This window comes from Mus caroli, unplaced genomic scaffold (genome assembly GCF_978045245.1).
Source record: "Mus caroli unplaced genomic scaffold, Mus_caroli_1 scaffold_1, whole genome shotgun sequence".
Taxonomy (NCBI): domain Eukaryota; kingdom Metazoa; phylum Chordata; class Mammalia; order Rodentia; family Muridae; genus Mus; species Mus caroli.
In genome coordinates, this window is record NW_028227256.1 from 102,426,722 (window position 1) to 102,453,631 (window position 26,910).

The 26,910-nt window shown below is 38.0% G+C and overlaps 1 protein-coding gene across 3 annotated transcripts in view; it reads right to left on the reverse strand.

The window, feature by feature from the left end:
• Pign (phosphatidylinositol glycan anchor biosynthesis class N) overlaps window positions 1-26,910 on the reverse strand; it is a 142,162-nt gene that overhangs the window by 58,974 nt on the left and 56,278 nt on the right. For all 3 annotated transcript variants that reach the window (XM_021156326.2, XM_085839975.1, XM_021156318.2), the window contains exons 16-23: window positions 26,049-26,231; window positions 20,779-20,918; window positions 18,376-18,475; window positions 18,199-18,291; window positions 17,124-17,215; window positions 14,179-14,287; window positions 9,305-9,413; window positions 2,267-2,369 (exon numbers count right to left, since the gene is read on the reverse strand). In XM_021156326.2, coding sequence (XP_021011985.1) covers window positions 2,267-2,369; window positions 9,305-9,413; window positions 14,179-14,287; window positions 17,124-17,215; window positions 18,199-18,291; window positions 18,376-18,475; window positions 20,779-20,918; window positions 26,049-26,231 — 929 coding nt within the window. The remainder of the gene's footprint in view (window positions 1-2,266; window positions 2,370-9,304; window positions 9,414-14,178; window positions 14,288-17,123; window positions 17,216-18,198; window positions 18,292-18,375; window positions 18,476-20,778; window positions 20,919-26,048; window positions 26,232-26,910) is intronic.

The window sequence follows — 26,910 nt, forward strand, 5'->3', positions numbered from 1 at the left end:
TGTTTTCATGCCAGTTTGTGGTCATCTATCCAAGTTCCCTCAGAGGCCAGAGGAGGGCAGAACAGAGGTAAGAACAGCTGTGAGCACCCATAATGTTGATGCTGGGAACCAAAGTCTTGTCATGCACTCTTAACTGCTGAGCCATCAATCCAGCCCCAGAGAATTTCAATTTACAACAAAAACAAATTTTTTAACTTTTTTGGAAATACTCTCAAGTTTCTTTTATTAAGAGAATTATCTTAATTTCAATGCACATAAGAACAAAAATAAAAAATGTATATTAAACTAATAATAAACAAGTTGAAGTGAAGACTTTTGTCTTTTTCTTTTGGTGGTGTTGAGGCCTAGCACATATTGGACAAGCGTTCCACCCAAGTTACACCTCAAATTAAAGCACATTTTAAAATGTATTAAAGGAATAATTTTTTTCAAGGAACAAAGACACAAACGAGCTACATTGAGCAAAGTACAGAGTCCTCCAGCTTTGAATAGCCTATTGTAGTTGGCAATAGTTGTTATCTTCAGAAGCCACACTGGTCTATACTGGACACTGGCTCTTATCTACCTTCTCATGCTTTAGAGCAGTGGTTCTTAACCTTCCTAACACTGTGACCCTTTAATACAGTTCGTCATGTTGTAGTGACCATAAAATTACTTTTGTTGCTACTTCATAATTCTAATTTTGCTAATGTCATAAATAATAATAATATAAATATCTGATATGCAGGATATCTGATATGCAACCCCAACAAATGGTCACACTCTCCCAAAGGGGTTGTGATCCACGGGTTGAGAACCAGTGCTTTAAACTACTCTATGGGTATATATTTTTTTTAAAGTCAAACTCTGCTTGCTTTGTACCCAGAAACTACTGTGGTGGTATTTCGCACTGTAGCCCTGGAATGATCACTTGTAAACACCGTGTCAGTGATTAGGGTGTGGGAGGTGGGGAGATGAACGAGTGAGCCTGAACTGCTTGCTCCATGGAATGGGAAAGCACCTAGACAAGAAGTGCACTTCAGGATCTTGAGCAGCTTTACCTGAGATCTGCTGCCAGCTCTGCTCACCCAACAGTTTACTATGGTCAGAATTGTGAGAGAACTTCCCAAGCTTTATAAGGTGTCATAATGCCTTCCCTTACATATCCACCTGCATGCACTAACACACAATTAAGACTGTTTTTTTAAAGGAAGTTTTAATACTATACCCAGTCACACACTCTGAAAAAACCACACTGGGCACTGTGATCTTTTAGACACAGGAAACTCAACATTACTAATACCAATAATGAACAAGAAGGATGAGATCATAACTGGAAAAGCAGTTACCTACACCCCAATAGCATCAGTGTCACAAGATAGCTCTGCCACTAGGAAGGTAAAGAATCTCATGTGCCAGAGCTGAAGTCTATTGTTATGACAAAGGGAAGATCACACTAATTGCCCAAACCTTTTAAGTTCAGATGATAAGAGCTGTTATAGATGTAAGCTTTTAACTAAGTGTTAAACTGTGAACACACAATTTGTTTAATTTATTTCAAAAATTATTTGTTTACTTGTCTGCTAGATTCTTGCCTTGGAATGAATATGTTCCTTATCTTTTTAAGTAAAGTAAAGTGAAGGAAGTATTGATGCTATTCTGTGTTGAAGATAAATTTGTTTTATTTCTAGCTATTCAGCTATTTAATGGGAGAGAGATCACAGCACTATGCAAAAATGCATTAAAAGAATGCAACAACAACAAACATCCTTCTTAAAATCTCTTTAAGACCTAAAATTCTGCACAATACATCAGGATTTCCTAACACTATAATTAAATAAAACTTTAGCAACTCCAAGTAAAAGTAGATGACAGACAGTGATATGAAAGTGATGAGAAAAATAAAGCAACTTATTGACCAAGTTATCTACTCACATATAGAATAGAATATATTTATAATTTATCCTTCAAGATTTAGAGAACGTTCTCATTTCCAAGCTTAACTACTAAAGAAGAAAAAGAAGAAAAGTCAATTTACTATTTAAATTTGCAACTATATTTTGAAATTATATTTTAAGAGACATTTACACATATATATTTATAACAATAATAATTATAGAAGTCATGAACTTGAGGGTGAGCGAGTTGGGGATGGGAAGGAAGGTATAGAAATAATGGAAATACCATACTCATGAAATTCTCAGAGAGAGAGAGAGAGAGAGAGATTGAGAGAGAGAGAGAGAGAGAGAGAGAGAGAGAGAGAAATTAACTAGAAAAAAGTTTATACCCGGTGCTTAGGAGCAAGTAGGTCGACATCAGGGAAAGAAGTATGCTGGCCAGTCGCTGAGAGAGCGCTGTGGAGCTCAGGAGTGGTACCACCAGAGAAGAGGCTGCAAGAAAACAGAACAAGTGCTGAATCAGTTCTGCAGACCAAAGCAACTGACCACCAATTATGTAACTTAGCATCTGTGTGATCTGTAACAAAAGCCAGAGCTTTCTCTAAGAAAACCAAAACACTGACATTTTTTTTTATTGGATATTTTATTTATTTACATTTCAAATGTTATCCCCTTTCCTGGTTTCCTCTCCCAAAACCCCCTATTCCAACCCTCCTCCCGATTTTGAGAGAGCACTCCCTCACCGGCCTACTCCTGTCTCCCCACCCTGGCATTCCGCTACACTGGGGCGTCAAGCCTTCACAAGACCACGGGCCTCTCTTCCCACTGATGCCAGACAAGGCTATCCTCTGCTACATATGCAGCTGGATCCATGGGGTCACATTATGTATAATCTCTGGTTGGTGGTTTAGTCCCTGGGTGCTCTGGGGGGTCTGGATGGCTGATATTGTTGTTCTTCCTATAGGATTGCAAACCCCTTCAGCTCCTTCAAGCCTTTCTCTAACTCCTCCACTGGGGAACCTGTGCTCTGTCCCATGTTTGGCTGACAGCATCCACCTCTGTATTTCAGGCTCTAGCAGAGCCTCTCAGGAGACAGCTATATCAGGCTCCTGTCAGCAAGTACTTGTTGGCATCCACAATAGTGTCCGGGTTTAGTGTCTGTTTATGGGATGAATCCCCAGTTGTGGCAGTCTCTGGATGGCCTTTCCTTCAAACTCTGCTCCACACTTTGTCTCTGTATTTCCGCCCATGAGTATTCTGTTCCCCCTTCTAAGAAAGACTGAAGCATCCACACTTTGGTCTCCCTTCTTCTTGAGCTTCATGTAGTCTGTGAATTGTCTGTTGGTTATTCCAAGCTTGTGGGCTAATAGCCACTTATCAGTGAGGGCATACCATGTGTGTTCTTTTGTGATTGGGTTGCCCTACTCAGGATGATACTCTGCAGAATTCATTGTTTTTAATAGCTGAGTAGTACTCCATTGTGTAAATGGACCCCATTGTCTATATCTATTCCTCTGTTGAAGGACATCTGAGTTCTTTCCAGCTTCTGCTATTATAAATAAGGCTGCTATGAACATAGTGGAGCATATGTCCTCGTTATATGTTGGAGAATCTTTTGGGTATATGCCCAGGGGTGGTAAAGCTGGGTCCTCAGGCAGTACTATGTCCAATTTTTTGACTGATTTCTAGAGTGGTTGTACCAGCTTGCAATCCCACCAGCAATGCTGGAGTGTTCCTCTTTCTCCACATCCTCACCAGCATCTGCTGTCACCTGAATTTTTGATCTTAGCCATTCTGACTGGTGTGAGGTGAAAGCTCAGGGTTGTTTTGATTTTCATTTCCCTGATGACTAAGGATGTTGATCCTTTCTTTAGGTGATTCTTAGCCATTTGACATTCCTCAGTTGAGAATTTTGTTTAGCTCTGTACCCCATTTTTAATAGGGTTATTTGCTTCTCTGGAGTCTATATTGGATATTAGCCCTCTATTGGATGTAGGATTGATAATGATCTTTTCCCAATCTGTTGGCTGCCATTTTGTCCAATTGACACTGTTCTTTGCCTTACAGAAGCTTTGCAATTTTATGAGGTCCCATTTGTTGATTCTTAATCTTAGAGCATAAGCCACTGGTATTCTGTTCAGGAAATTTTCCCCTGTGCCCATGTGTTCTAGACTTTTCCTCACTTTCTCTTCTATTAAATTAAGTGTATCTGGTTTCATGTGGAGGTCCTTGATCCACTTGAACTTGAGCTTTGTACAAGGAGATAAGAATGGGTCAATTTGCATTCTTCTAACATGCTGACTGCCAGTTGAACCAGCACCATTTGTTGAAAACGCTGTCTTTTCCTCTTCGGGCTTGGGCTTTGGTTCTGGTGACATGGCTAAACACAACAAGAATCTTCAGGAAGTACGGGATCTGCTATGGTGCCTCCCTCCGGAAAATGGTGAAGAAAACTGAAATCAGCCAGCACGCCAAGTACACTTGCTCCTTCTGTGGCAAGACCAAGATGAAGAGACGAGCCGTCGGCATCTGGCACTGTGGTTCCTGCATGAAAACAGTGGCCGGTGGGCCCTGGACCTACAACACCACCTCTGCACTCACAGTGAAGTCTGAAGACTTAAGGAACTGAAAGACCAGTAGAAGCCCTACCATTGGAGACTTGCTTAGCCTGCAATAAACGGGCTATTTACGTAACATTGTTTTTTTTCCTTGTTTGTGGTTAATAAAAACATTTGGTTTATGTTGTATTTTTCACTTTCAAAAGATTAAAAAAAAAGAGAGAGAAAATGCTCTTTTTTTCCACTGGATGGTTTTAGCTCCTTTGTCAAAGAGCAAGTGACCATAGGTGTGAGGGTTCATTTCTGGGTCTTCAGTTCTATTCCACTGATCTACCTGCCTGTCTCTGTAACAATACCATATGGGTTTTGTTTGTTTGTTTATTTCTTTTTTTTAATCACTATTGTTCTGTAATACAATACAAGCTTGAGGTCAGGAATAGTGATTCCCCCAGAAGTTCTTTTATTGTTGAGAATAGTTTTTCCTATCCTGGGTTTTTTGTTATTTCAACTGAATCTGAGAATTACTCTTTCTAACTCTATGAAGAATTGAGTTGGAATTCTGATGGGGATTGCACTGAATCTGTAGATGCTTTTGTCAAGATGGCCATTTTTACTATTTTAATCCTGCCAATCCATGAGCATGGGAGACATTTCCATCTTCTGAGATCTTTGAGTCTTTCTTCAAAGACTTGAAGTTCTTGTCATACAGATCTTTCACTTGCTTGGTTAGAGTCACACCAAGGTTTCTTAACTAAAATTACACTTTATTTTAATTATATTGTGGGTTAAATAATTCAAGTTTTCTCAATTTTATTCAAACTAAATCACTATACTTGTATTAACTCCTAAATGAAAAATTTATTATTTTCTAATGAAATAAGGTGTATTACTTTACACTCAGCAACTTGTCTCTCAGACATTTATGTCCTAGTTTAAAGACAACATAGTCCATAGAAATAGATTATGCCTATTAGCTGAGAAGTTGACAACTAGAGTTGTAGTGTGCTACCTGATATAATAGAAGCAGGAGAGAATGACTTTACATAGGTCAGAGTGGAGACATGACCCTAGAGAACCAGCTCCCTCAGGTTGGACAAGGTGATGAAAAGGGGCAGCAACAGCAAACACAAACTCATTTTGTTTATTTCAGAGAGCTACTATGCACAACTGCCTAACATCCCAGGTGCTCCAGAGTAGGAAACTTGGACAAAGCTTTCCAGATTCACTCACTGCTTCTTTTCTTTTTTTTGGGGGGGGGGGGAGGTGGAGGGGGGTGTCAGGTTTATTAATCCATCTAAGAAGACCTTTATACATATGTTAATAGGATGACATTCAAGAAAACTTGCCTTTACTGTTAACTGCAATTCACCTAAATATTAGCTGTTATCTTTCTAAGTAATCAGTATCTTCTAAAGAAAGCTAAATATACAGATGATTTTAATTAAAGCTATAAATTCCTGCAAGATTCAAAGCTCTGCAAGTCCGACTTGTAAAGCCTTAGTTGAGGTGTGTAGGTAGGTCAATAATGCTATTATCTGATATATATTCTAACTGTAAGAAATAATTTGCAATGTTTCTTATTTTAAGTCAGGTCAGATGCATTTCTTGGTTGTTTGTGGATTCTCTCTCTCTCTCTCTCTCTCTCTCTCTCTCTCTCTCTCTCTCTCTCTCTCTCTCTCCCTCCCTCCCTCTCTCCCTCTCTCACTCTTTCTCTCTCTCCAAAATTCAATGCCTCAGGCACACTGGGCAAGTGCTGTATCACTGAGCTACACCCTGAACAAAAGCCAGTTAAAAATGAAACCAATATTTCAAAATTGAATATTTCATCTTGGTTTTATTTTTGTCTGAAGTAATAATAACGTATTAAAGAGAAATTAAGAGCCTCCATTCTAAGTGACATAAACATATTAATATATTATTTAATTGGACATTTATGAATTTAAGCAAAATATGCCTGCTGTAGCCACACCATGGTGCATCAGTGTTGAGGGTAGATCTTTAGAAACACTGAAGACTTTCTCTGAGTTGTTCTTACATGCATCATACTACTTGATAGAAATCTTGAAGCTAATACCTAACTCTACCAATGCTAAGGAAGTAACTTCTTTTAAATTAGATATTTTCTTTATTTACATTTCAAATGTTATCCCCTTTCCTAGTTTCCCCTCCGAAAATCACCTATCCACTCCTCCCTCCCCCTGCTCCCCAACCCACCCACTCCCATTCCTGGCCCTAGCATGCCCCTATACTGGGGCATAGAACCTTCACAGGACCTAGGGCCTCTCCTTCCACCGATGACCGACTAGGCCACCTCTACTACATATCCAGCTAGAGCCACAGTCCCACCATGTGTTTTCTTTGATTGGTGGTTTAGTCCCAAGGAGCTCTGGGTGTTCTGGTTAGTTCATATTGATGTTCCTCCTATGGGGCTTCAGAGTCCTTCATTAGTGTCCCTGTGCTCCATCCAATGGATGACTGTGAGCATCCACTTCTGTATTTGCCAGGTACTGGCAGAGCCTCTCAGGAGCCAGCTATATCAGGCTCCTGTTATAAGGCTCTTGTTGGTATCTGCAATAGTGTCTGGGTTTAGTGGTTGTTTATGGGATGGATCCCCAAATGTGGCAGTCTCTGGATGGTCATTCCTTCAGTCTCTGCTCCAAACTTTGTCTCTGAAACTCCTTCCATGGGTATTTGGTTCCCCCTTCTAGGAAGGATTCTGAGCTTCTGGGCTAATATCCATTTATCAGTGAGTGCATACATGTGTGCTCTTTTGTGACTGGGTGACCTCACTTAGGATGATATACTCCAGATCCATCCATTTGTCTAAGAATTTCATAAATTCATTGTTTTTAATAGCTGAGTAGTACTCCATTGTGTAAATGGACCATATTGTCTGTATCCATTCCTCTGTTGAAGGACATCTGAGTTCTTTCCAGCTTCTGGCTATTATAAGTAAGGCTGCTATGAACATAGTGGAACATGTGTCCTTATTACATGTTGGGGCATCTTCTGAGTATATGCCCAGGAGTAGAACTTGTCCAATTTTCTGAGGAATGGCCAAACTGATTTCCAGAGTGGTTGTACCAGCTTGCAGTCCCACCAGCAATGGTGGAGTGTTCCTCTTTCTCCACATCCTCACTGGCATCAGCTGTCACCTGAGTTTTTGATCTTAGCCATTTTGACTGGTGTGAGGTGGAATCTCAGGGTTGTTTTGATTTGCATTTCCCTGATGATTAAGGATGTTGAACATTTTTTAGGTGCTTCTCAGCCATTTAGAATGGGCAATTTGCAAATTCCTCTAGAATAACAAAAAACCTAGGATAGCAAAAACTATTCTCAACAATAAAAGAACTTCTGGTGGAATCACCATCCCTGACCTCAAGTTGTACTATAGAGCAATTGTTATAAAAACTGCATGGTACTGGTACAGTGATAGGCAGGTAGATCAATGGAACAGAATTGAAGACCCAGAAATGAATCCACATACATATGATCACTTGATCTTTGACAAAGGAGCTAAAACCATCCAGTGGAAAGAAGACAGCATCTTCAAAAATGGTGCTGGCTCAACTGGCGGTTAGCATGTAGAAGAATGCAAATTGATCCATACTTATCTCCTGTACAAAGCTCAGATCTAAGTGGATCAAAGAACTCCCCATAAAACCAGAGACACTGAAACTTATAGAGGAGAAAGTGGGGAAGGGGAAAAATTCCTGAACAGAACAATGGCTTATGCTGTAAGATCAAGAATTGACAAATGGGGCGTCATAATATTGCAAAGCTTCTGTAAGGCAAAGGACACTGTCAATAAGACCAAAAGGCAACAAACTGGTTGGGAAAAGATCTTTACTAATCCTAAATCTGATAGGGGGCTAATATCCAATATATATAAAGAACTCAAGAAGTTCGACTCCAGAAAACCAAATAACCGTATTAAAAAATGGGGTACAGAGCTAAACAAAGAATTCTCAACTGAGGAAGTAACTTCTTAAAGTATTCTCAGGGAAATATTCATGTAGTTTGATTGATTCTAACTGTAAATTTCTTTTCTACTGTTTCAAAATGAAAATGTGATCAATACAGACACACAAAAAACCCTTTATAGGATAACCAAATTGCAGGCAGGGGTAGGATAGGAATTCTTATCTAGCATGCATATGCATTCTACTACAACCTAAGATAACAGGACTAGAGCTACAATATAGCTTAACAAACAAAGGTCCTCTCTTCTCCCTCACCCCCTCTCCCTTTTTCAGACAGGGTCTCACTATGTATCCCTGGCTAGTCTGCATCTCCCTGTATAGAGTAGGTTGACCTTGAACTTAAGAGATACACCAGCCTCTTCCTCCCCAGTATCAAAGGCATGCACAGCCGCTCCTGGTCAAGGGTGCTGTTTTGCTTTTGTTTTTGTTTGTTTTCTTTTGCTCCGTTTGAGATAGTATGTAGACCTGGCTGGTGGGGAACTCAGGGAGATACTCCTGCCTCTGCAAAGGAACTTGCAATACTGTGGGCAAAAAGTACAAGTAATTCCATTTCTATATTATCCTTAAGACTTTTCTTCCTTCCCTATGTGTTCACTCCTGAGGCAGATGTGAACTACCATGTGAGTGTCAGAAGCTCAAACAATATCCTTTGAGAAAGTAGTAAGCACTTAACTGTGGTGCTGTTTCACTATCCCCAAATCTAACATTCTTAAATAAGGGTGCCATACAGAGAAACATGATTGGAAACACCTTTGTGGCTTTATAAAATATGCATCATGCTGAGAAATATCTAGTCAATGTTGGTTTTGGAAAGGGAAACATAAATAATCATTAAGAAAAGTGACTGGAGGTCAAATTTTCCAATTTGTTTTGAGTGGCCACTTACCTAATGTTGCCCAGCTCACAATCTGATTCATAAGAGGCAGGCCTTCTTTCTTTAACAGACTGTGGTGGGTGCTATACACCACATACATAGAGACCACTGTACTCAGCATCTGAAAACACAAACCAGCTTAGCAAAGGGAAGGCAGGGAAAGTGACACACTTCTAAGATGCTTAGGCAGTGCTGAGAAAAAGTGGAATGTAGCTGAAATATTGGAATCACACCAGGCTGCCTTCTTGTGCTCCAGAGCTACATGTTAGTACTGCTTTGCTAAGCCAAAGACCTGCCTAAGGGTAACATGAGGCATACACACTATCAAGAGTGCTATGGCATAACTCATTAGAGGTTCTATGTACAAGTATCTGTTACATATGTTGAAGGTTTCTTACATTATTCAAACAGATAGGAGTATATAGACTAGTGCCTTTCCCACCTCTGTTCCTCTGCACAGTACTATTTGTATATTTACTTATTCAATACAATTGTGGTCTGTATATTTACCAGGCCGTGGAAACTGAGACAGTATAAATGTTCACTGTAATTACTGTATGGTTGGTTCAGTGTAGTTACTGTCAAGTTGAATGCTGCTTTCATAAGAAACTACTTTATTGCAATATACTCTTTCCTTTTTATTTTCTGTGTTGTCTCCTTTTGTGCTGACATGTGAGACTTGAACATTCTTGTGCATGAAAACCAAAAATATCCAGCTGTATAGAAAAGTGACTATTGATCCCTGATCAATAGTGGATTAATTACCATTTTAAAGAAATGAGCTAAAGTGTGACTACAGAAAAAGTAAGCTCTCAGAGTTTAGATCAGTGATCACATTAGCAAATCCTAAAGATTACTGTATTTTGTCTTTTTGGTGAACAGATTAAGACCAAACATTTCTGTGAATAAAGCTATGATACACTCCCAGGATCCTTTCTATTATAAGACATTTTCTCAATTAAGAGATGCCAAAATTGGGGGAAAATGTATGCCTTGGGATCAATAAAGTATGTCAGGCAGAACAGAAATTAATGCAAATTACTAAAGATAATGCAAGAAAGAACTTTGTAATGGAGTTACACAATATTCAGGGGTATTTCTAACAAAATATGTAAGAATTTAAGCATAATATTCTTCAGTCCTCTGGAGTGAGAATCGGAAACACACATTGTTGTCAAAGCTCTCATTACTGTGGGTGGATTCTGTCAAAACTACACCAGTTTTAGAGGAAAGGCACTGTGCTATTTACAATGAAGCATATGTTCCTACAAAGGATTTCGCCTTTTTTTAAAAAAATTTATTTATTTTATTTATATGAGTACACTGAAGTTGTCTTCAGACACACTAGAAGAAGGCATCAGACCTCATTACAGATGGTTATGAGCCACCATGTGGTTGCTGGTAATTGAACTCAGGACTTCTGGAAGAGCAGTCAGTGCTCTTAACCACTGAGCCATCTCTCCAGCCCAATTTCTTCTCTTCTTATGGGTTCACTGTTGCTCTCCAAGAGTGAACATAACTCACTGTATCTTTTAAGCATGGTTATATTTCTATTTCACACTACTCGAAATAAATTATAGTGTTTTGTCCTAAGAGAACTTTTTAAGAAGACTCATGTGGTTTAGTAGAGCTCTAGATATGGTTATCCATAAGAAAGGGTTGGAAGAGCTGGTGTGGAAGTTGTAAGAAGGGAACTCATGTTGGTGGCAGTGTAAACTTGTGCATACACTATGGCTATCAGTCTAGATGTTTCTCAAAAACTAGAAGCAGAACTGATATATGACATGGCTGTATCTCTCCTGGGCAAACACCTAGAGTACCTTATATTCTACCACAAAGTCACTTGTATACCCATGCTCACTGCTACTCTATTCACAATAGCTAGGATTAACTAGCTGCCATAATAACAGAACTAACCTGTATGGGTATTAACAGATGAATGGGTCAAAAAAAGTTTCACAACTCAGCTTGACTGGCCATGGCTGTTGTGCACATGAACTCACATTGCTATGCACATGAGCAAACCAGACAATATTCCAGCATACATGGGGGCAGTACTCTCCAGGCATCACCCCTAAATGAGGAGATATTGCAAGTGGATAGCTGTGGAAGAGGGAGAATCATTCTTTTTGAGGGTGTTCCCACTGGTTGGCTTCCCATGTTCCAGTGGATGGCCTCACATCCATGCATGTATGGGCAGAACTAGATGGACTTAGCAGTACATCTACACAGTGGAATATTATTCAACTGTCAAGTGAAATGAAGTAAAGAAGTTCATGGGTAAATGGATGGAAGTAAAAATAATCATTCTGAGTAAGATGCCTCAAACCCAGAAAGACAAACACTGTTCTCTCCTGTATTTGAACAACAGATTTGATCCTTTAGATATATATGTTTAAATTAGAGAACCAATAGATGACAGGAAACCAGTAAGGGGTCATAGCAGGCCAATCAAGTTGTTAGCCAGTGTGATCCCAAAGACCCCTCTCAATAGCATTATAGGCTATTGCCGTTGTTCCCGGTTACCCTCCAAAGCTTGATAGCAAGATTTCTGCTGAAGACACCACATGCCTGATTCATCAAACAAGGAGAAACTAAGATGGTATCAACCTGGAAGCTTTCATAGTGCGGAAAGGTGCTATGCATGTTACTGGTGAAGAAAAATAATCAACAGCCTTACGCAGCTGTGAACCCTTCCAGCTACAATAATGACAGGACTGGCAGGGTAGGCCCACTGGTACAATAGCTGCACAATTATGGGAGTAACCAACCACTTTCTGCTTGGACTTGGTTTCCTTGACAAGATAGAGCACATCCCTGGTACAGTTAATTGTGCTGAAAACTACTGCCTACAGAAACTCACAGCAGCTGTGACTGCACTGCATGCACAGACCTGCAGAAGATAAAGGAGCCAAAAGCCCAGTACAGACGGGGTGGGGAGCACATAAAGCCTCACCCCTATCAGAGAAGTTACTGGCTTCTAGATGATAGTTTTCTTCAGGGAAATAGTCATGTATAGGTAGCACAAAGTAGATTCAGTGGGTTTAAAGAGAAAGCACATGAAGTTGGGAAGGGTCAGTATTGGGGCAAAGAGTAGGAACTGGAGGGGAGGGAAAGAGGAATGGATTTGACCAAAGCACAGTATATGCATGTTTAAAATATGCAATAAAAAAATGGCATAAATCTGAAGAGGAAACATATTAATGGGTACATGAGAGTAGTTGACAGAGGAAATAGGGGTTGATATATTTTATTGTTTATAAGTATGAAATTCTCAAGAATAAGGAAAATTTATAATAAAAACAACTACATTTTTAAAAAGATTTATTTATTTTATATATGTGAGTACACTGTTGCTATCTTCAGACACACCAGAAGAGGGCATCAGATTCCATCACAGATGGTTGTGAGTTACCATGTGGTTCCCGGGAATTGAACTCAGGACCTTTTAAGAACAGTCAGTGATCTTAACCACTGAACCATCTCTCCAGCCCAACAAATAAAATTTTAAATCTTAAAAGATAAAACCTATTGTTGAAAATATAAAAATTAAAGAATGACTATTATCCTATTGAAAAAAAAATGCTTTCTAAGCTGTGCAGTGGTGGCTTACGCCTTTAATTCCAGAACTCAGGAGGCAGAGGCAAGCAGATCTCTTGAGTATGAAGCTAGCTAGGTCTACAGAATGAGTTCTCAGACAGCCAGGGGTTCATAGAGAAATACTGTCTTGGAAACTGAAAAGAAAAGAAGGTCCAGCGACAGGCCCAGCGGGATCCAGCTCAAGGGGAGGTCCTAAGGTCTGACACTATTACTGAGGCTATGGAACGCTCACAAAAAGGGATCTATCATGACCGCCCTCCAAAAGACCCAAGCAGCTGAAAGAGTCAGATGCAGATATTTACACCCAACCAGTCAACAGAAGCAGCTGACTCCTGTTTTTGGATTAGGGGTGGCTGAAAGAAGCTGAGAAGGGCAATTATGGAGGAGGACCAGCAGTCTTAATCAATCTGGACCCCCGAGATCTTTCAAACACTGGACCACCAAACAAACAGCACACACCAGCTGATATGAGGCCCCCAACACACATATAGTAGAGGACTTTTCCAGGTCTGTTTTCATTCAAGAGACTGGAGGCCCTAGGAAGCTTAGAGGTCAGGTGGGATGGGGGGTGGGGGCATCCACATGGAGACAGGGTGTGGTGGGGAGGAGGTGTGGGATGTGGAACAATCAGAGGGTGGATGGGGAGGGGTGGGGAATGAAATATGGAGTGTAAAAAATGAATTACAAATAAAATTAAATTAAAAAAAGAAAATGAAAGTGCTTTCTATTCTTATACATAAAAAGATATCATTTTATAAAATATGATTACTATATAATCTATAACTTTCACAACCCTGTTAAATATTTGCTACACTGACATTAAGAAAAAAACTGGAGTTCAATTACTGGAAACTGTACATCCTGTTAACACAATAGCTGGGCACTAACTTTAAAACACCACAGTCAGCAACCAATGCAAGCCTATCTCCCAGGCCATCTATCACTTGCTGCCCTGTGTCAACCTTCCCAGAAGCTGCCATGTCAAAGCAGCTTGGTGTATCTGAGGACTACAAGATCTCAGTGCAGAAGATACACTTTCCTCTCTTATTTGTTCTAAATCCTAAGGTCACCTTAACTGCGGATTTCTTGACATCACTCATTACTCTTGCTGACCCTTTGCTATTTTAAACATACTTCTGTGTACTACCTTAAAAAGAAAACTTACTTCTCTACTTCTCTAGTGACAGTCTTGAGTGACAGGAATACAGGAATGTAACAGAGTATAACACTAACATACATTTTACTCTATGGCTAGTATGATATACTATAGAAAAATTTCAACTGACCTGTAACAGAAGTACCAACAGCTCGTCCTTTACCAATTTAATGTTTCTTTTTCTGAGAGTTGTTACAACAGCCAGCGACAGCAGAAGAACCAGGAATCCAGCACCCATTCTGTTTCAAAACATTATTCACATTCAAACTTTTCCAAAGAAGCATACCAAAGTCAGCATATAAAAACATGAGGCAGTGTACTCAAATGGAGACCTCTCGTGCATTTTGTTTAATCATCATCAAGTAGTAAAGCTGGCAGAGGAATGATGGGAAATAGCAGGACAAGCACATGGCAGTGCTAGTTGTAACCACATTCAATAATTTCTTTCAGTATATTTACCTTATTACCTATTTGTTTAATTTATTCTTTTTCATCCATCAACTACTATGGCTCTTAAATGGAACTGAGTAAATACAGAGAATATAAGCATCTGCCACAGAGATTCTCACTGAGAAAACGGTTTCATACAAAGGACAAAGCACTCCTCAGGCCAAGCAGTTCCTTCCCATCCCAGACCCCAGTGTCTCCTCAGCTGGCCTGGCTGGAAGGTAGGGCAGTGGTCTCAACAGTGTTGGGGAGCACAGCATTGTATATGTCATTTTGTATACTATGGTGAAGTGGCTGAACGCATTTTCTAGACTGTCAGGAAGATTGTCACTAAAGTCATAGTAAATAATTTTAGCTCTTCATAAAAATCTGAGTAATATAACTGAATGTATGTTCAAGATACAATCTAGAACTCAAATTAAAGGAAATAAGGCAAAAGGAGTGTTAGAGAAGCAAGAAAGTGCAAACCATGATTAGGTATATGCCAAGAACATGGCTGATGTTCATTTTTTTATTCTTCAAATAATCTCTGAGGTCATAAGAAAAAACATCAACACTTTAAAATGTATTGCAATAAAACTCATGAGACTAGCTATGTAGGATGACAACTTCTGCCTTTGTTTCTTTCCTTTTAACTAACTCATTGGCAACAGTTTTGCTTTAGTACACTGGGCTCACAGAAATCCAACAGTAACACTATCCACCTATCTTCTGTCTTCTTATTTTATTCTTGCTTCACACATCTGTTTCTGTAATCTAGAGAATGAAACTGCTATGAGAGATCAAATGGACATAGAACATTCTCTATGAACTAAGAATAAGACAAATTGCAAATTATCACAGGAAACCAACATGCATTTAACATTAATAGCAATTTAAATCAAGTTTAGATAGAAAGACCATAATTTTCAAAAACATAAATTTGATTTTTTACATTTTAGCAGGCTTATTTGCTTTTTGAGTCAGTCTTTAATAGAAAATACAAGTGGCAATTTTTATAGAGATCATTTATGCAATATATTCTCCTTTTATAATATCTGCACCCAAACTATATCAGAACTGCATGAGCAAGACTGCTAAAAGATAGGAAAGGGCTTTACAGAGACAGCAGAAGAACTCACAGGGCAACCTACATCGATCAAACAATAAACAAGCAAACAAACAAATACAAGTATTTGAATTTTGTTTCTCACATGCTATGTTTACCTCATGAAAATTCCAAAATTTTGACTTAGTAATACTTTAATGTTGAAATATGGCTTAGATGGTGTGATCTTATAATTAAATACAATTATTGGGCTCTGATTATTTACTGTGATCCTACGACAATTCCTGATCTAGTTTTTGTTGTTGTTGTTGTAAGAAGCCAGAAAAACCAACAAGCAAAGAAAAGTAAAGAATTACTTAAATTAACAGACAAGAATATTCAGTTATTCGTACTGTTAAAAAAAAATACACCCTCATCTATTAAAGGTTAGGCAAAATCCCTTTTAGAAATGCCCAGAGCACTAAGAAGTAAAGAGCAAAAGCAACTACATGATTTAAAGGTGTGGAATACAAATCCCAGTACTCAGAAGGCTGAGGCAGGACAGTGAGTTTAAGGCCAGCCTAGACTGTGTATGCAAACTCTGACTTAAAAAACAAAAAAGAAAATAAAGGTAAAAGAACAACAGCAAGATGAAACACAGGTAATTTAGTCGAGCACACACAGACAGACACACAAGGATGGACACACACACTCAGGCACTCATGGTGGATGGGGGAAGTGTCAGTAGATTATGTATCATAACTTAAAAGCAAAGGAAACTAATTATTTTAAACTCTTGTCTAGGTCAGACTGAGGGGAAATGTGCCATTAACACTGGGAATATATTAAAGAATAAAGAAAAAAATTTTAATACAATTTGAATGGTTAAACATAAAAATACTGCCTAACAAGTGCAAGGTCCTGGAGCTGATTCCTAGTTCTGCAAACAAAACAAAACAAAACAAAACAGAAAAGCACACTTTCAAAATAAATACAGATCTTTTTTCTCATGGAAAAATTTTAATTCAATTAAGATAGACTTTCATTTTTCAGTGGCATTTGGTTATGGGCACACTCAAAACTAACATTTGAACACAGAGCACTTTCACAATGTAACTAAATTTTTACAGATTCTATAATATTCAAAATAAAGAAAATCTAAACCAGGAGTAGGAGGAGTGAGTTTTAAGTTACTGTTTGGTGCAATTTTACTGCCTGTGAAGGTCTGGTAGCATCTCCAGGGGGACCAGGCCTCTCTGGTGTTAGGCTAAGATCATAACTAGTAATTCAACATTAATACTTCAAGTTTATTCATGTAATGTTAAGCTCAGCACTACCAAGTTTAGTATAGTGTCATAGTGTTGGGGCTGGAGATATGGGTCAGCAGCCAAACAATACTAGTCCAGTTTCCAGAACCCATTTCAAGTGGCCCCCATATAAGGGATCTCACGTCCTCTTATGGCCTTCATGGATATCCACATACATATGGCACACACACACACACACACACACAGAGAGTCAGAGTCAGAGAGACAGAGAGACAGAGAGACAGATAGACAGAGACAGAATTCTATTGAAATGGCAAACAATATTGTACGTACACTAGAGACAGGTTTGGCTTTCTACCCACAACAGGCATCAGTGGGAACACTGCCAGAAGCAAAGAGAAGAAAGCCCAACTCAGGAAGGTGATCTACAATCAAGAAAAAAAAAAGTGTATTTAGACAAATATGGTATAGAAATCTGTTTTTAGCATCTTACACAGTACATGGCTGAAACTGAAAGAAAAACTATGCTGAATTTATTTGGATCCTAACATTGTATTAGTTACTTTTGTAATGACAAAATGTATGACAGATGGAGGGTTTGCTTTTTCTTATAGTTCCACAGTCCTGTCCACCATGGCAGGGGTGGGGAGTGTAGGTAGCAGGGGAGTAGGTTATCACAGCCAGAAGGAGCTTGAGGCACTTGACTACCATACTGCAACCAGTCAGGAAGCAGAATGAATGTTGCTGCTCAACTCTGCCGCTTCCTTTAAAAGAAAAAAAAAAAAGTCCCAATAGTTAAGGTGGGACTTTTCACCTTGATTAACTTAATTCACAAAAACCCTCACAGATTTTTCCCAGAGGCTTGTTTGTCTTTGATTCTTAGCTCACATCAAGCTCACAGCTAAGACCAATCATCACAAATAAGGACACCTTGAATCATATTTACTATCTGTTTTGGGTTGGTTTATTGTTTGAAATTTTTAATACATATGCCTTGTCAAATTCCCTCCCAACTTCTTGTGGCTTTTAGAATACTATTGGGTCTCCATACTGCTACTTCCCCAGACAAGAGCTGTGTTCACTGGGTAGAAGGAGGCTACTCCTCAGACTGGAGCTTGGCGTGTGGACTCCTGGGCCACTCTGCTGCTCTAAGACTTCTCCCTCTCTAGGGACTAGAAGCTCCACAAGTACTTCAAACAAGCCAGCTCTGTCTTTATAGGCTTTCTGTATCTCTGGCTCATTCTGACAGGAATACACGTATAAATCAGAGACAGAAAGTAGATGTCAGCCCTTCCTTTCAAAAGACTGGGTCCTTTATGTGAGTGTGCACTCCACTCCTTTGTTTAAAAATAAACAATTCTTTGAGTCAAACACATATCAACGCAAAGTAATTACTTGCCACTTCTACCTTTGCTCGGGTCCACAGCTGAGTGAGAAACGGCCAGCCTGCAAACACAATCAGTCCCGCTGTCAACATGTAGCGGTAGAAGAAACTGAGCACCTGGTAATAGATTGCAAAGAGAATGAAGAGTAAGGTCACTTAGTGCCAGAAACATAAAACTGCAGCACCTGGTCAGGCACTTACCAGTACTTCAATGCCCAAGGTAAAGACAAGCAAGTAGGCAACAAAATGGCTCCGAGGAAAAGTCAATAGTGATTCAACCAGGTCTTGAATAACTTCATGTCTGTTTAAGAAGACAATTTACAAAATGATTACTTATAATTTGTAATAGCATATTAATATTAGCAATATAATACAAAATTAAAACTACAGAGAGCCCAAAATCCCAGATATTTCTATTCATAAATTACTTAAAATTTAAGATAAACGGTAGCAATGTGTTTTAATGGCTTTGTTTACTTTTATTTGTGGAAATCTGTACTTTTAGGAAAAAATGATGATAAGCATTGCTTAGTTTTATAAATAACAAAAATTATTTTTGTATGACCCTAGTTTAAACAAAGATACATGAACTACAAATTAGTCAAAAATAAAATAAAATGGACCTGAAAAAAAAATACTAAAACTCATTGGAATGATATCCTTATATTTACCTCTGAGCTACACCAAAAGCCTTCATAGAGAAAGTCTTAACTGAATTTATTGACTTTTATTTATTTGCAGTACTGAGGACTGAACCTAAGGCTCTATACATGCCAGACATCCAGTCTGACACTAAGCCAAAATCCCAGCCTTTTCATTTAAACTTTATGTCGTCATTCAGGCTGGCCTCGAAATGCCAGTTTTTGTGCCTTAGCCCCTGAGGAGATGGGATTATAGACATGCACCACTACTCTCAGTTTAATTGCACTTTTTAACTGAGCCAAATAACCTTTTCCAAACCCAATTTAAGATGCCATTAATTGTACACTAATTGTAATTGAGAATTTATAACCACCAAAAATGTATTACATACTTGAGTACATTCTGCATTTCATCATCAAGAAAAAAATCTTTAGCATTTGTAGAGCATTAAGTAGGTAATTGTAAAAGGCCACTGTCATTTGGTTTATGACCTTTTTCTGACTGAAAACAATGGCTATAGAATAAAATTATATCACACTGTTAAGTAGCCATCAAAGAAAGAAAAGTTAGTACCACAAGGAGAGTATTTCTTTTGTTTTCAACTGTGAATAAGCAAAAGAGGCACGAAAGATTAAATGAAGTTAGTTTGGAGGATTTTTATTTTAGAAAAAAAATGGGTTAAAATATTTAATACTTATTTATTATGTGAATATGTGTGGGAGCGCATTTTACAATGTATACCCACAGCGGAGGCTGGAGAGCAATCTTCAGGAACCTGTTCATTCCTTTTACTATGTGAGACCCAAGTGCCCTTGACTGTTGACCTGTAGAGCCATCTGGTCAGCTTAAAAACTCACTTTTAATGTTTTATTTTCCATACAATCTATCAAAAGGGTACAAAAAACCTATTTGCAAAATCCCATCTTCCCTAAATTTAAAATACACGTACTACCTTAATGATATTATTTAATCATTTGGAAGGGGTTCTACAGTAGAATAGACTGGCTAGGAAACTTAGAGAATTCTGAAAGTGGAGAAATGATGTTAGAAAACCACAAGTGAGCTAACTAAGCAAACCAACAACCTTCCTCCTTTCAGACACTGAAACCATTGTATGTTCTTTGCTCACTGTCTTATTGCTTCATATTTAAAGTATTTGAAGCATTTCCATATTTTATTTCTTATATTTTAGTATCTTGATATTTTAAGCCATATTTTTAGAAGGCAGTAGTCAAAGCTAGAATCAACAAATATTAGAATAGAAATAGGTAGTGTCAGGACACACTTGCTAGTCAGTTGCTTTGTTTTGTTATTTTAGGCAGCCCTTCCCTATAGAGTCCAGACCTAGAAATGCAGATCCCTTTGCCTCTGCCTCCCAAGTCAGCTTGAAATCTGACTCAGTATCTTCCTTTCCAGGCTGAGTGTAATAGTAAGAAGCCACTTTTAGGCTATGCTGAGAAAGTACACAAAGACAGAAGCACAGCGCATTGAACAGTAGAGGGCCCCTGTCAGTACACATTAATAGAAGTGACATAATTACAAAGTTTCCATTATTTCATGGCTAAGGAAGAAGTAAAGCCTATGGAAAGAAACACATAAATCTTATAAAACATGGAGAAACTAAAATACAAGATGACAAAACAAATACAGAATGTAATATACTCATAACACAGCACAGTAGTATTTATTATGTTATTTTATTCTATATTTTTGTTTAAAAAACACTCAAAGAAACAAACCAGGTCACTGCTTCCTCAAAGAAGTACAGGTGAAGTAAAAAAGGTAACACAAAAGGGATGTTTAATATGCAGCATTATGCAGTTGTAAATGAAATGACAGTGTTGGGACATCTAAGAGTATTACAGCCATCTTTTAGGAATTAGGCTATAAAATCCAGTGCATTTTACATATAGGATTAACTGCCAGTGAAGTAGAAACAAGGCAAAAGGACATGCTACTTACTCTCTTAGAACTGCATACCATATAGGCACTGGCAGCAAGCAGTACACATAGTAAGTCCAGGGACAGGCTTGGATCATCAGGAAACATGCTACTAAGACACCAATAGCTATGAAGCTATAAAGCAGGAGATAGTGTGGCTTCTGAAATGAAACAGAACATTCGAATGCATTCAAACTCATGCTGACTTATAAAGAAAAATATCTTTTTTTCTGTTTCTGCAACTAGATGATTAATCAAACTTCTTTCAAAATTATGTCACTGTCCTACCATATCAGGAAAGAAACTGGTTATCCTAAAATAGTTATTAGGCAAATCTCAGCTGCAGACTGGCAAGGGTCCTAAAATTAGTTTGTAAATAACGCATTCAGAACTCCGAATATAGTTCTTCTTAGAAACAATTTTTAAAATAAATCTTGATTGTCTTCTGGTCTAGCTCACAAGGGCCTATTTACCATACAATAAAGTATTCTTTATTTGGAAAAGTTTCTGCCTATTCAACGCTCCAACTTGCCATACTGCTCACTCATCTCTCCTATTGCCTAAATACAGCTGGTCCCTTCAGCCATATCTAGGAACTCCCTACATCATTAGTGCCAGCTTCACATACTACCAGCGCTTCTTGATGCTCTAGGCCACACGGTCCCACAATTGGGAAAAGGGTGCACTTTAGGGAATGTTATAATGCTAAGACATAGAGCTCTGGGGTCTGAAGCAGAGGTTACAAAATGGTACAAAGTACATTAAGTGCCTTCAGAAGATGTTAGCAAAGAAAGGAACTAGACAGTGGGAGAGGGACACTCTTTTGTCTCCACTCCACATTTTCTGTTTCCTCAACCTGTTAGCCAAGGATAAATGAGCAGGAACTAAGAACTTCTTTCTAAAAATACACAAAATTAGGAAATATATACATTTCCCATCCCTTTTTACATTTTTTTCTACTGGCATAAAATATTATTAAGTCAGAATCAAACATACGATAGGAAATGGCTGTAAAAAGAGGCTGAAGCACAGCACTGTAAATAAGAACCTGAAGCTTAAGTTCAACTGGCTACAATATGGTAATGGGTGATCTTAGCTGTTAACTTTACACACACGGAAGAGGAAACTTTAACTAAGTAACAGCTTCCAACAGATTGACTTTTGAACATTTCTATGCAACATTTTCTTGATTAACAAATAATGTGGAAGAGAGCAGTCCAAAATATAAAGCTTTCCTTAGGCAAAGTTTTGTCTATCTATAATATGGGTACAATAAAAATTATACATATTTATCAGTGTTGGTAATAAAAATCAGATTACACAGGGCTTAATAAAGTAACTAGAATGTTATTGCTGCTCAATAAATGATAGCTACTATTTTTATTTTTATTCTTCTTTGCATTAATCTCAGCAATTATAGAATCTCTCAGTCAACAGAACAAGAAGATAGTAGTGGGCCCATAGAAAATTAATGGAGAATAGAAGGCCACATTTAAATAAGTGGGCACAGATAAGAACTCTAAAGTTGAAAGGGGCTATGTCTGCAATTGATTGTAAGAGATGAGAACTCATTTACACTATTTTGAGAAGAGTAAAATAATAAGAAATGAAAGATATGAGTGTCTAAAAAACAACTCCACATTCTAGAGTTGATACAATACGGTAGAATGTGGGTAGCACTTCTGGAGTTAACTTTGAGTGACTTCTTGCTTGTAATTAATCATGAAAGACATCTGTCTTTGTTTCTAATTAAGACATGAATTATACCCTGACAAATTCCTCTCAATGAATATGAATATATATATGAATATATACACACACACACACACACACACACACACACATATATATATATATAAAAAGAGAGAGAGAGAGAGAGAGAGATAGATAGACTGGCCTAGCCTGAAGGAAACAGCCTTAGTCAAACAAATGTAAGGATTTGTGGCCATTGTTTATCTTCCTGTAATTGGTCATGGTTTATGTTGCTTGCCTTTAAAGAACACTGAGAAGATACATTTGCTCCCTGGCATGGTATTCACCAGCAGCCCTCCCATCATTATCTCCTGCATCTTCTTTCTGCCTTTCCTATAACCATCCTCACTCCCCCAGAGGTGGTTCCTACGTTGACTGACTAGCTGGCTCCGGCAATAGAATTATCTAAGCTTCAATCTTTCTTCCATATTATGAAAGTCATAACTAACAAAGTTGCAGAGGTTAAACCTAACTGAACAACATTCAAAAAAAGCATCCGAGAAAGGGTATACTTGGAAATGACAGAGATCAGTAAAGATAACTTACCACCCATCACAAAAGTATAGCTTCCCAGCTCACTTTTGCTTGTACCATTTAATCAGTTTTAATTTCCCCTGCCCAGCACTATAGTCTCAACTTCCAGCAAAAAGCTGGAGAAATGACTCAGTGGCTAACAGTGTATATAGCGTGTGCAAAGGACCCAAGTTCAGATACCAGCACCCAATCAAGACCCTTTATAACACTCTGTAATTCTAGCTGTAGGAGATCTGATTCCTCTGATTTCCACAGGCATCCACATGCACCCTCCTATATACATACAAACACACAATTAAAAATAAGTCCTTAAAAATAAACTAAACTCTGGGGGAGGGGTACTGGTTAGTTCATATTGATGTTCCTCCTATTGGGCTGCAGACCTTTTTAGCTTCTTGGGTACTTTCTCTAGCTCCTTCATTGGGGGCCCTGTGTTCCATCCAATAGATGATTGTGTCTCTAGCTGCATATGTAGCAGAAGATGGCCTAGTCGGTCATCAATGGGATGAGAGGCCCTTGGTCTTTTGAAGATTATATGCCCCAGTACAGGGGATGCCAGGGCCAGGAAGCGGGAGTGGGTGGGTTGGGGAGCAGGGCTAGGGGAGGGTATAGGGGACTTCTGAGATAGCATTTGAAATGTAAATGAAGAAAACATCTAATAAAAATAAATAAATAAATAAAAATAAACTAAACTCACACCTGGACTTCCTTTTTTACTGTTACCAATATGATAGATAGTCTTTTATTTAAAACATGATAGTCCTCACATCTTAAGCACTAATAATATGATATATAGTAACCAAAATCATGGAGGGTGTTTGTTTCTTACCAACTTTATTTAATACCACGATTTTTTCATGGTAAGATCTGAATCTCTTATTTCTCTGTAGAATACCTAGCATTGTACTTGTACACTCAATTAAATACTGACTTGCACTGTCAAATTAATAAATAAAACAACTATCAACTGTGTAGTCTTGACACGTTACAAAAATATATCTTTTTTCAATATTCTGAACAGCAAAAGGAAAAAACAATGTTTGGCATAACAGCTCAGATCTCAGTCTCTGCCCCGCCCCCCACCTTGGCTGGGAGGCTGTTACCAAATTAGTTAATTTCCTTCAGCTTGTCTCATCTTTTATACACAGAAGTTGAAATGCACAAAGACAAGAACTCAGTGCAATTCTTAGATACATCTCTCCATTACCAAAACAGTCATTTCTGTGTATTTCCCTAACATGTAGGAAATAGTTCCCATTATAGCCAACCTCAAATACATTGAAATAATTACAATTTCTTGGAAAAAATTATTTAAGATGCATAGAAAGAACTGTAAAAAATTGAAATTAAGCAATAATGTTCTTCTCTACATTATAGACAAATAAAATATAAAATAATAAAAGTTACCACTAGAAATGTTTATAGACTATTATCATTTAAAATATACTAGCAAAATACTTTTTAGAAGATTTTTACACAGTAATAATCGTTAGAGAGAATGAAGCAAAGGAAATGGAGGTAGGATATTCTGCCTGGTAAATGACAGCAATATACTTTAAGATAGAAAGTGTTTTAATGCAATAAAACCATGTATGTAATGTTAATATTCTCTGTTTAGAGCAGTGATTCCCCCTGTGGTCACAATGCCTTAGAAGGGTCAAATGATTCTTTCACAGGGTCATATTGTACATATATTTATATTATTTTATTTATAAAATACATATATTTATATTATGATTCATAATAGTAGCAAAATTAGTTATAAACATTTTATAACTAATTTTATAACAAGTAGCTACAAGAATAATTTTATGGCTGTAGTCACCATGACATGAGCAACTGTATTAAAGGATCACAGCATTAGCACTGGTTTAGAAGTCTAGCCTCTTCCTTTCATTGAAACCGCAGTATTCCTCCATTCTTAAATAAAGGTAAAAAAACTATACATATTAAAGGCTCAGTAGAACACCTAGATACATCTCTCCATTACCAAAACATAGTCATTTCTGTGTATTTCCCTAACGTGTAAAAAATAATTCCCCTTACAGCCAACTTCAAATACATTAGAATAATTAAATCAATTTTAAGGTAAAGAAAACATTCTTGAAATTTAGTCAGAAAGATAAAAGAGAAAAAAATCAGAGAAGTATAAATATTACAATAAAAGAATATTTAAACAATGAATATATTGTTTGTTCAGTTCTTAATATGAGATAAAAATAAATATACTGCTTTGAAGTGGTTTGTTTTGCTTTCTTGTTATTTTGAAATAGGGTTTCTCTGGTTGTAGCCTGGTTGTCCAGGAACTTGTTCTGTAGACAAGGGAGGCCTTGAACTTGGAAATCCACCTGCTTCTGCCTTCTGACTGCTGTAATGATTAGTGTGCACCACTACAGTGGTTTGAAGAGGCTTTTAATATATAACATATATGTATATTTATTTATTATTATTATTTTTATTAATTTGCATGTAAATATGTGTATGTTCCTGCATAAATGTACATGTCATGGATAAAGAGATGCCTAGGCAGACCAGAGGACATCAGATTCCCTGTTACAGGCAACAGCCTCAGGCAACTCTGAGCCTGATACAGGTTCTAGGCTCGGATCCTCAGCCAGAGCAGCAAGCACTCCCAGCTTCTGAGCTGCCTCTCCAGGCCTGGAGTATTTTCCTAATAACCTATTCTCGAAGCATGTGCAAAACTTACATTGACTAGTTATTTAAAAATCAAACAGTATCATTAAGGCTACAGAAGAACTTAAATTATTCATATGCATTTCTTTATGCTTCTCTTAAGTTACAGAGCCACTGTTATCAATGTACCCTCTTAGCCACTGAAAAAAACAGACACACCAGAAAATACAGGAAAAGCAAAGTCAAAACACATCAGTTCACTTAGTCTTACAACTTACATATTCTATGAACTCACTATACATGATTGATTCAGACTGGAGTCCTGGTAACTCAGACAGTAAAATCTGAATCTCTGTTAAATCTGAACTTACCTTACCTTCCTTCCTAGTGCCTTTTGGGATATTAGAATGCAACTTGATGATTAACAAAGAAGTATAAGACATCCATCCCACAAAACCAACTGCAACATTGATGCCCAGAAACAGTCTGTCATAAGTGTGATAATAGGACAATCCTCTCAGGGCGAGGTCAATCAGCTCCTCACAGAGGGACACCTATAGGGACAAAGCATATACAGAACGTGTACAGTGAAACAGCAAAAGCCAAGCTTCTCTAGCCAAGGACCTGGTATTCCATACAGCAGACCATAGCAGCAGAGTGGAGTGAGAAGCTGTATATGAAAGGCTTAGGAACAGACTGCAACTGTGAGGATCTACTTGCAAAACATCAACAAGTCTCAAAATAAGAAAGGATTTTTAATTTGTGAAGATAGGGCATTTTACTGAGAACGATATATGCTCTGTGTAGTATTTTAAAGTAACTCATGTCGAAATGGTCCTCAGATGACACATACTGGAAATGAAGGTGTTCCAGCATACACCTTAAATAATGGAAATGCCCATATGTATATACATATGTAAGCATGTGAGCATATATACTGTATTTCACTTTCATGTCAGATTATGTAAGTCAACAATAAAATATAAGCAAAATAATAGTATGTTAGAGGAGAAGAATAGGTCAGTGAAGTGGGGACGGAGTTTAGTGGCACAGTGCTAGCCTAGCATATGAGATGCTCTGGGTGTGAAGTGGGGACACAGTTTAGTGGCACAGTGCTAGCCTAGCATAGGAGATGCTCTGGGTGTGAAGTGGGGACGGAGTTTAGTGGCACAGTGCTAGCCTAGCATAGGAGATGCTCTGGGTGTGAAGTGGGGACGGAGTTTAGTGGCACAG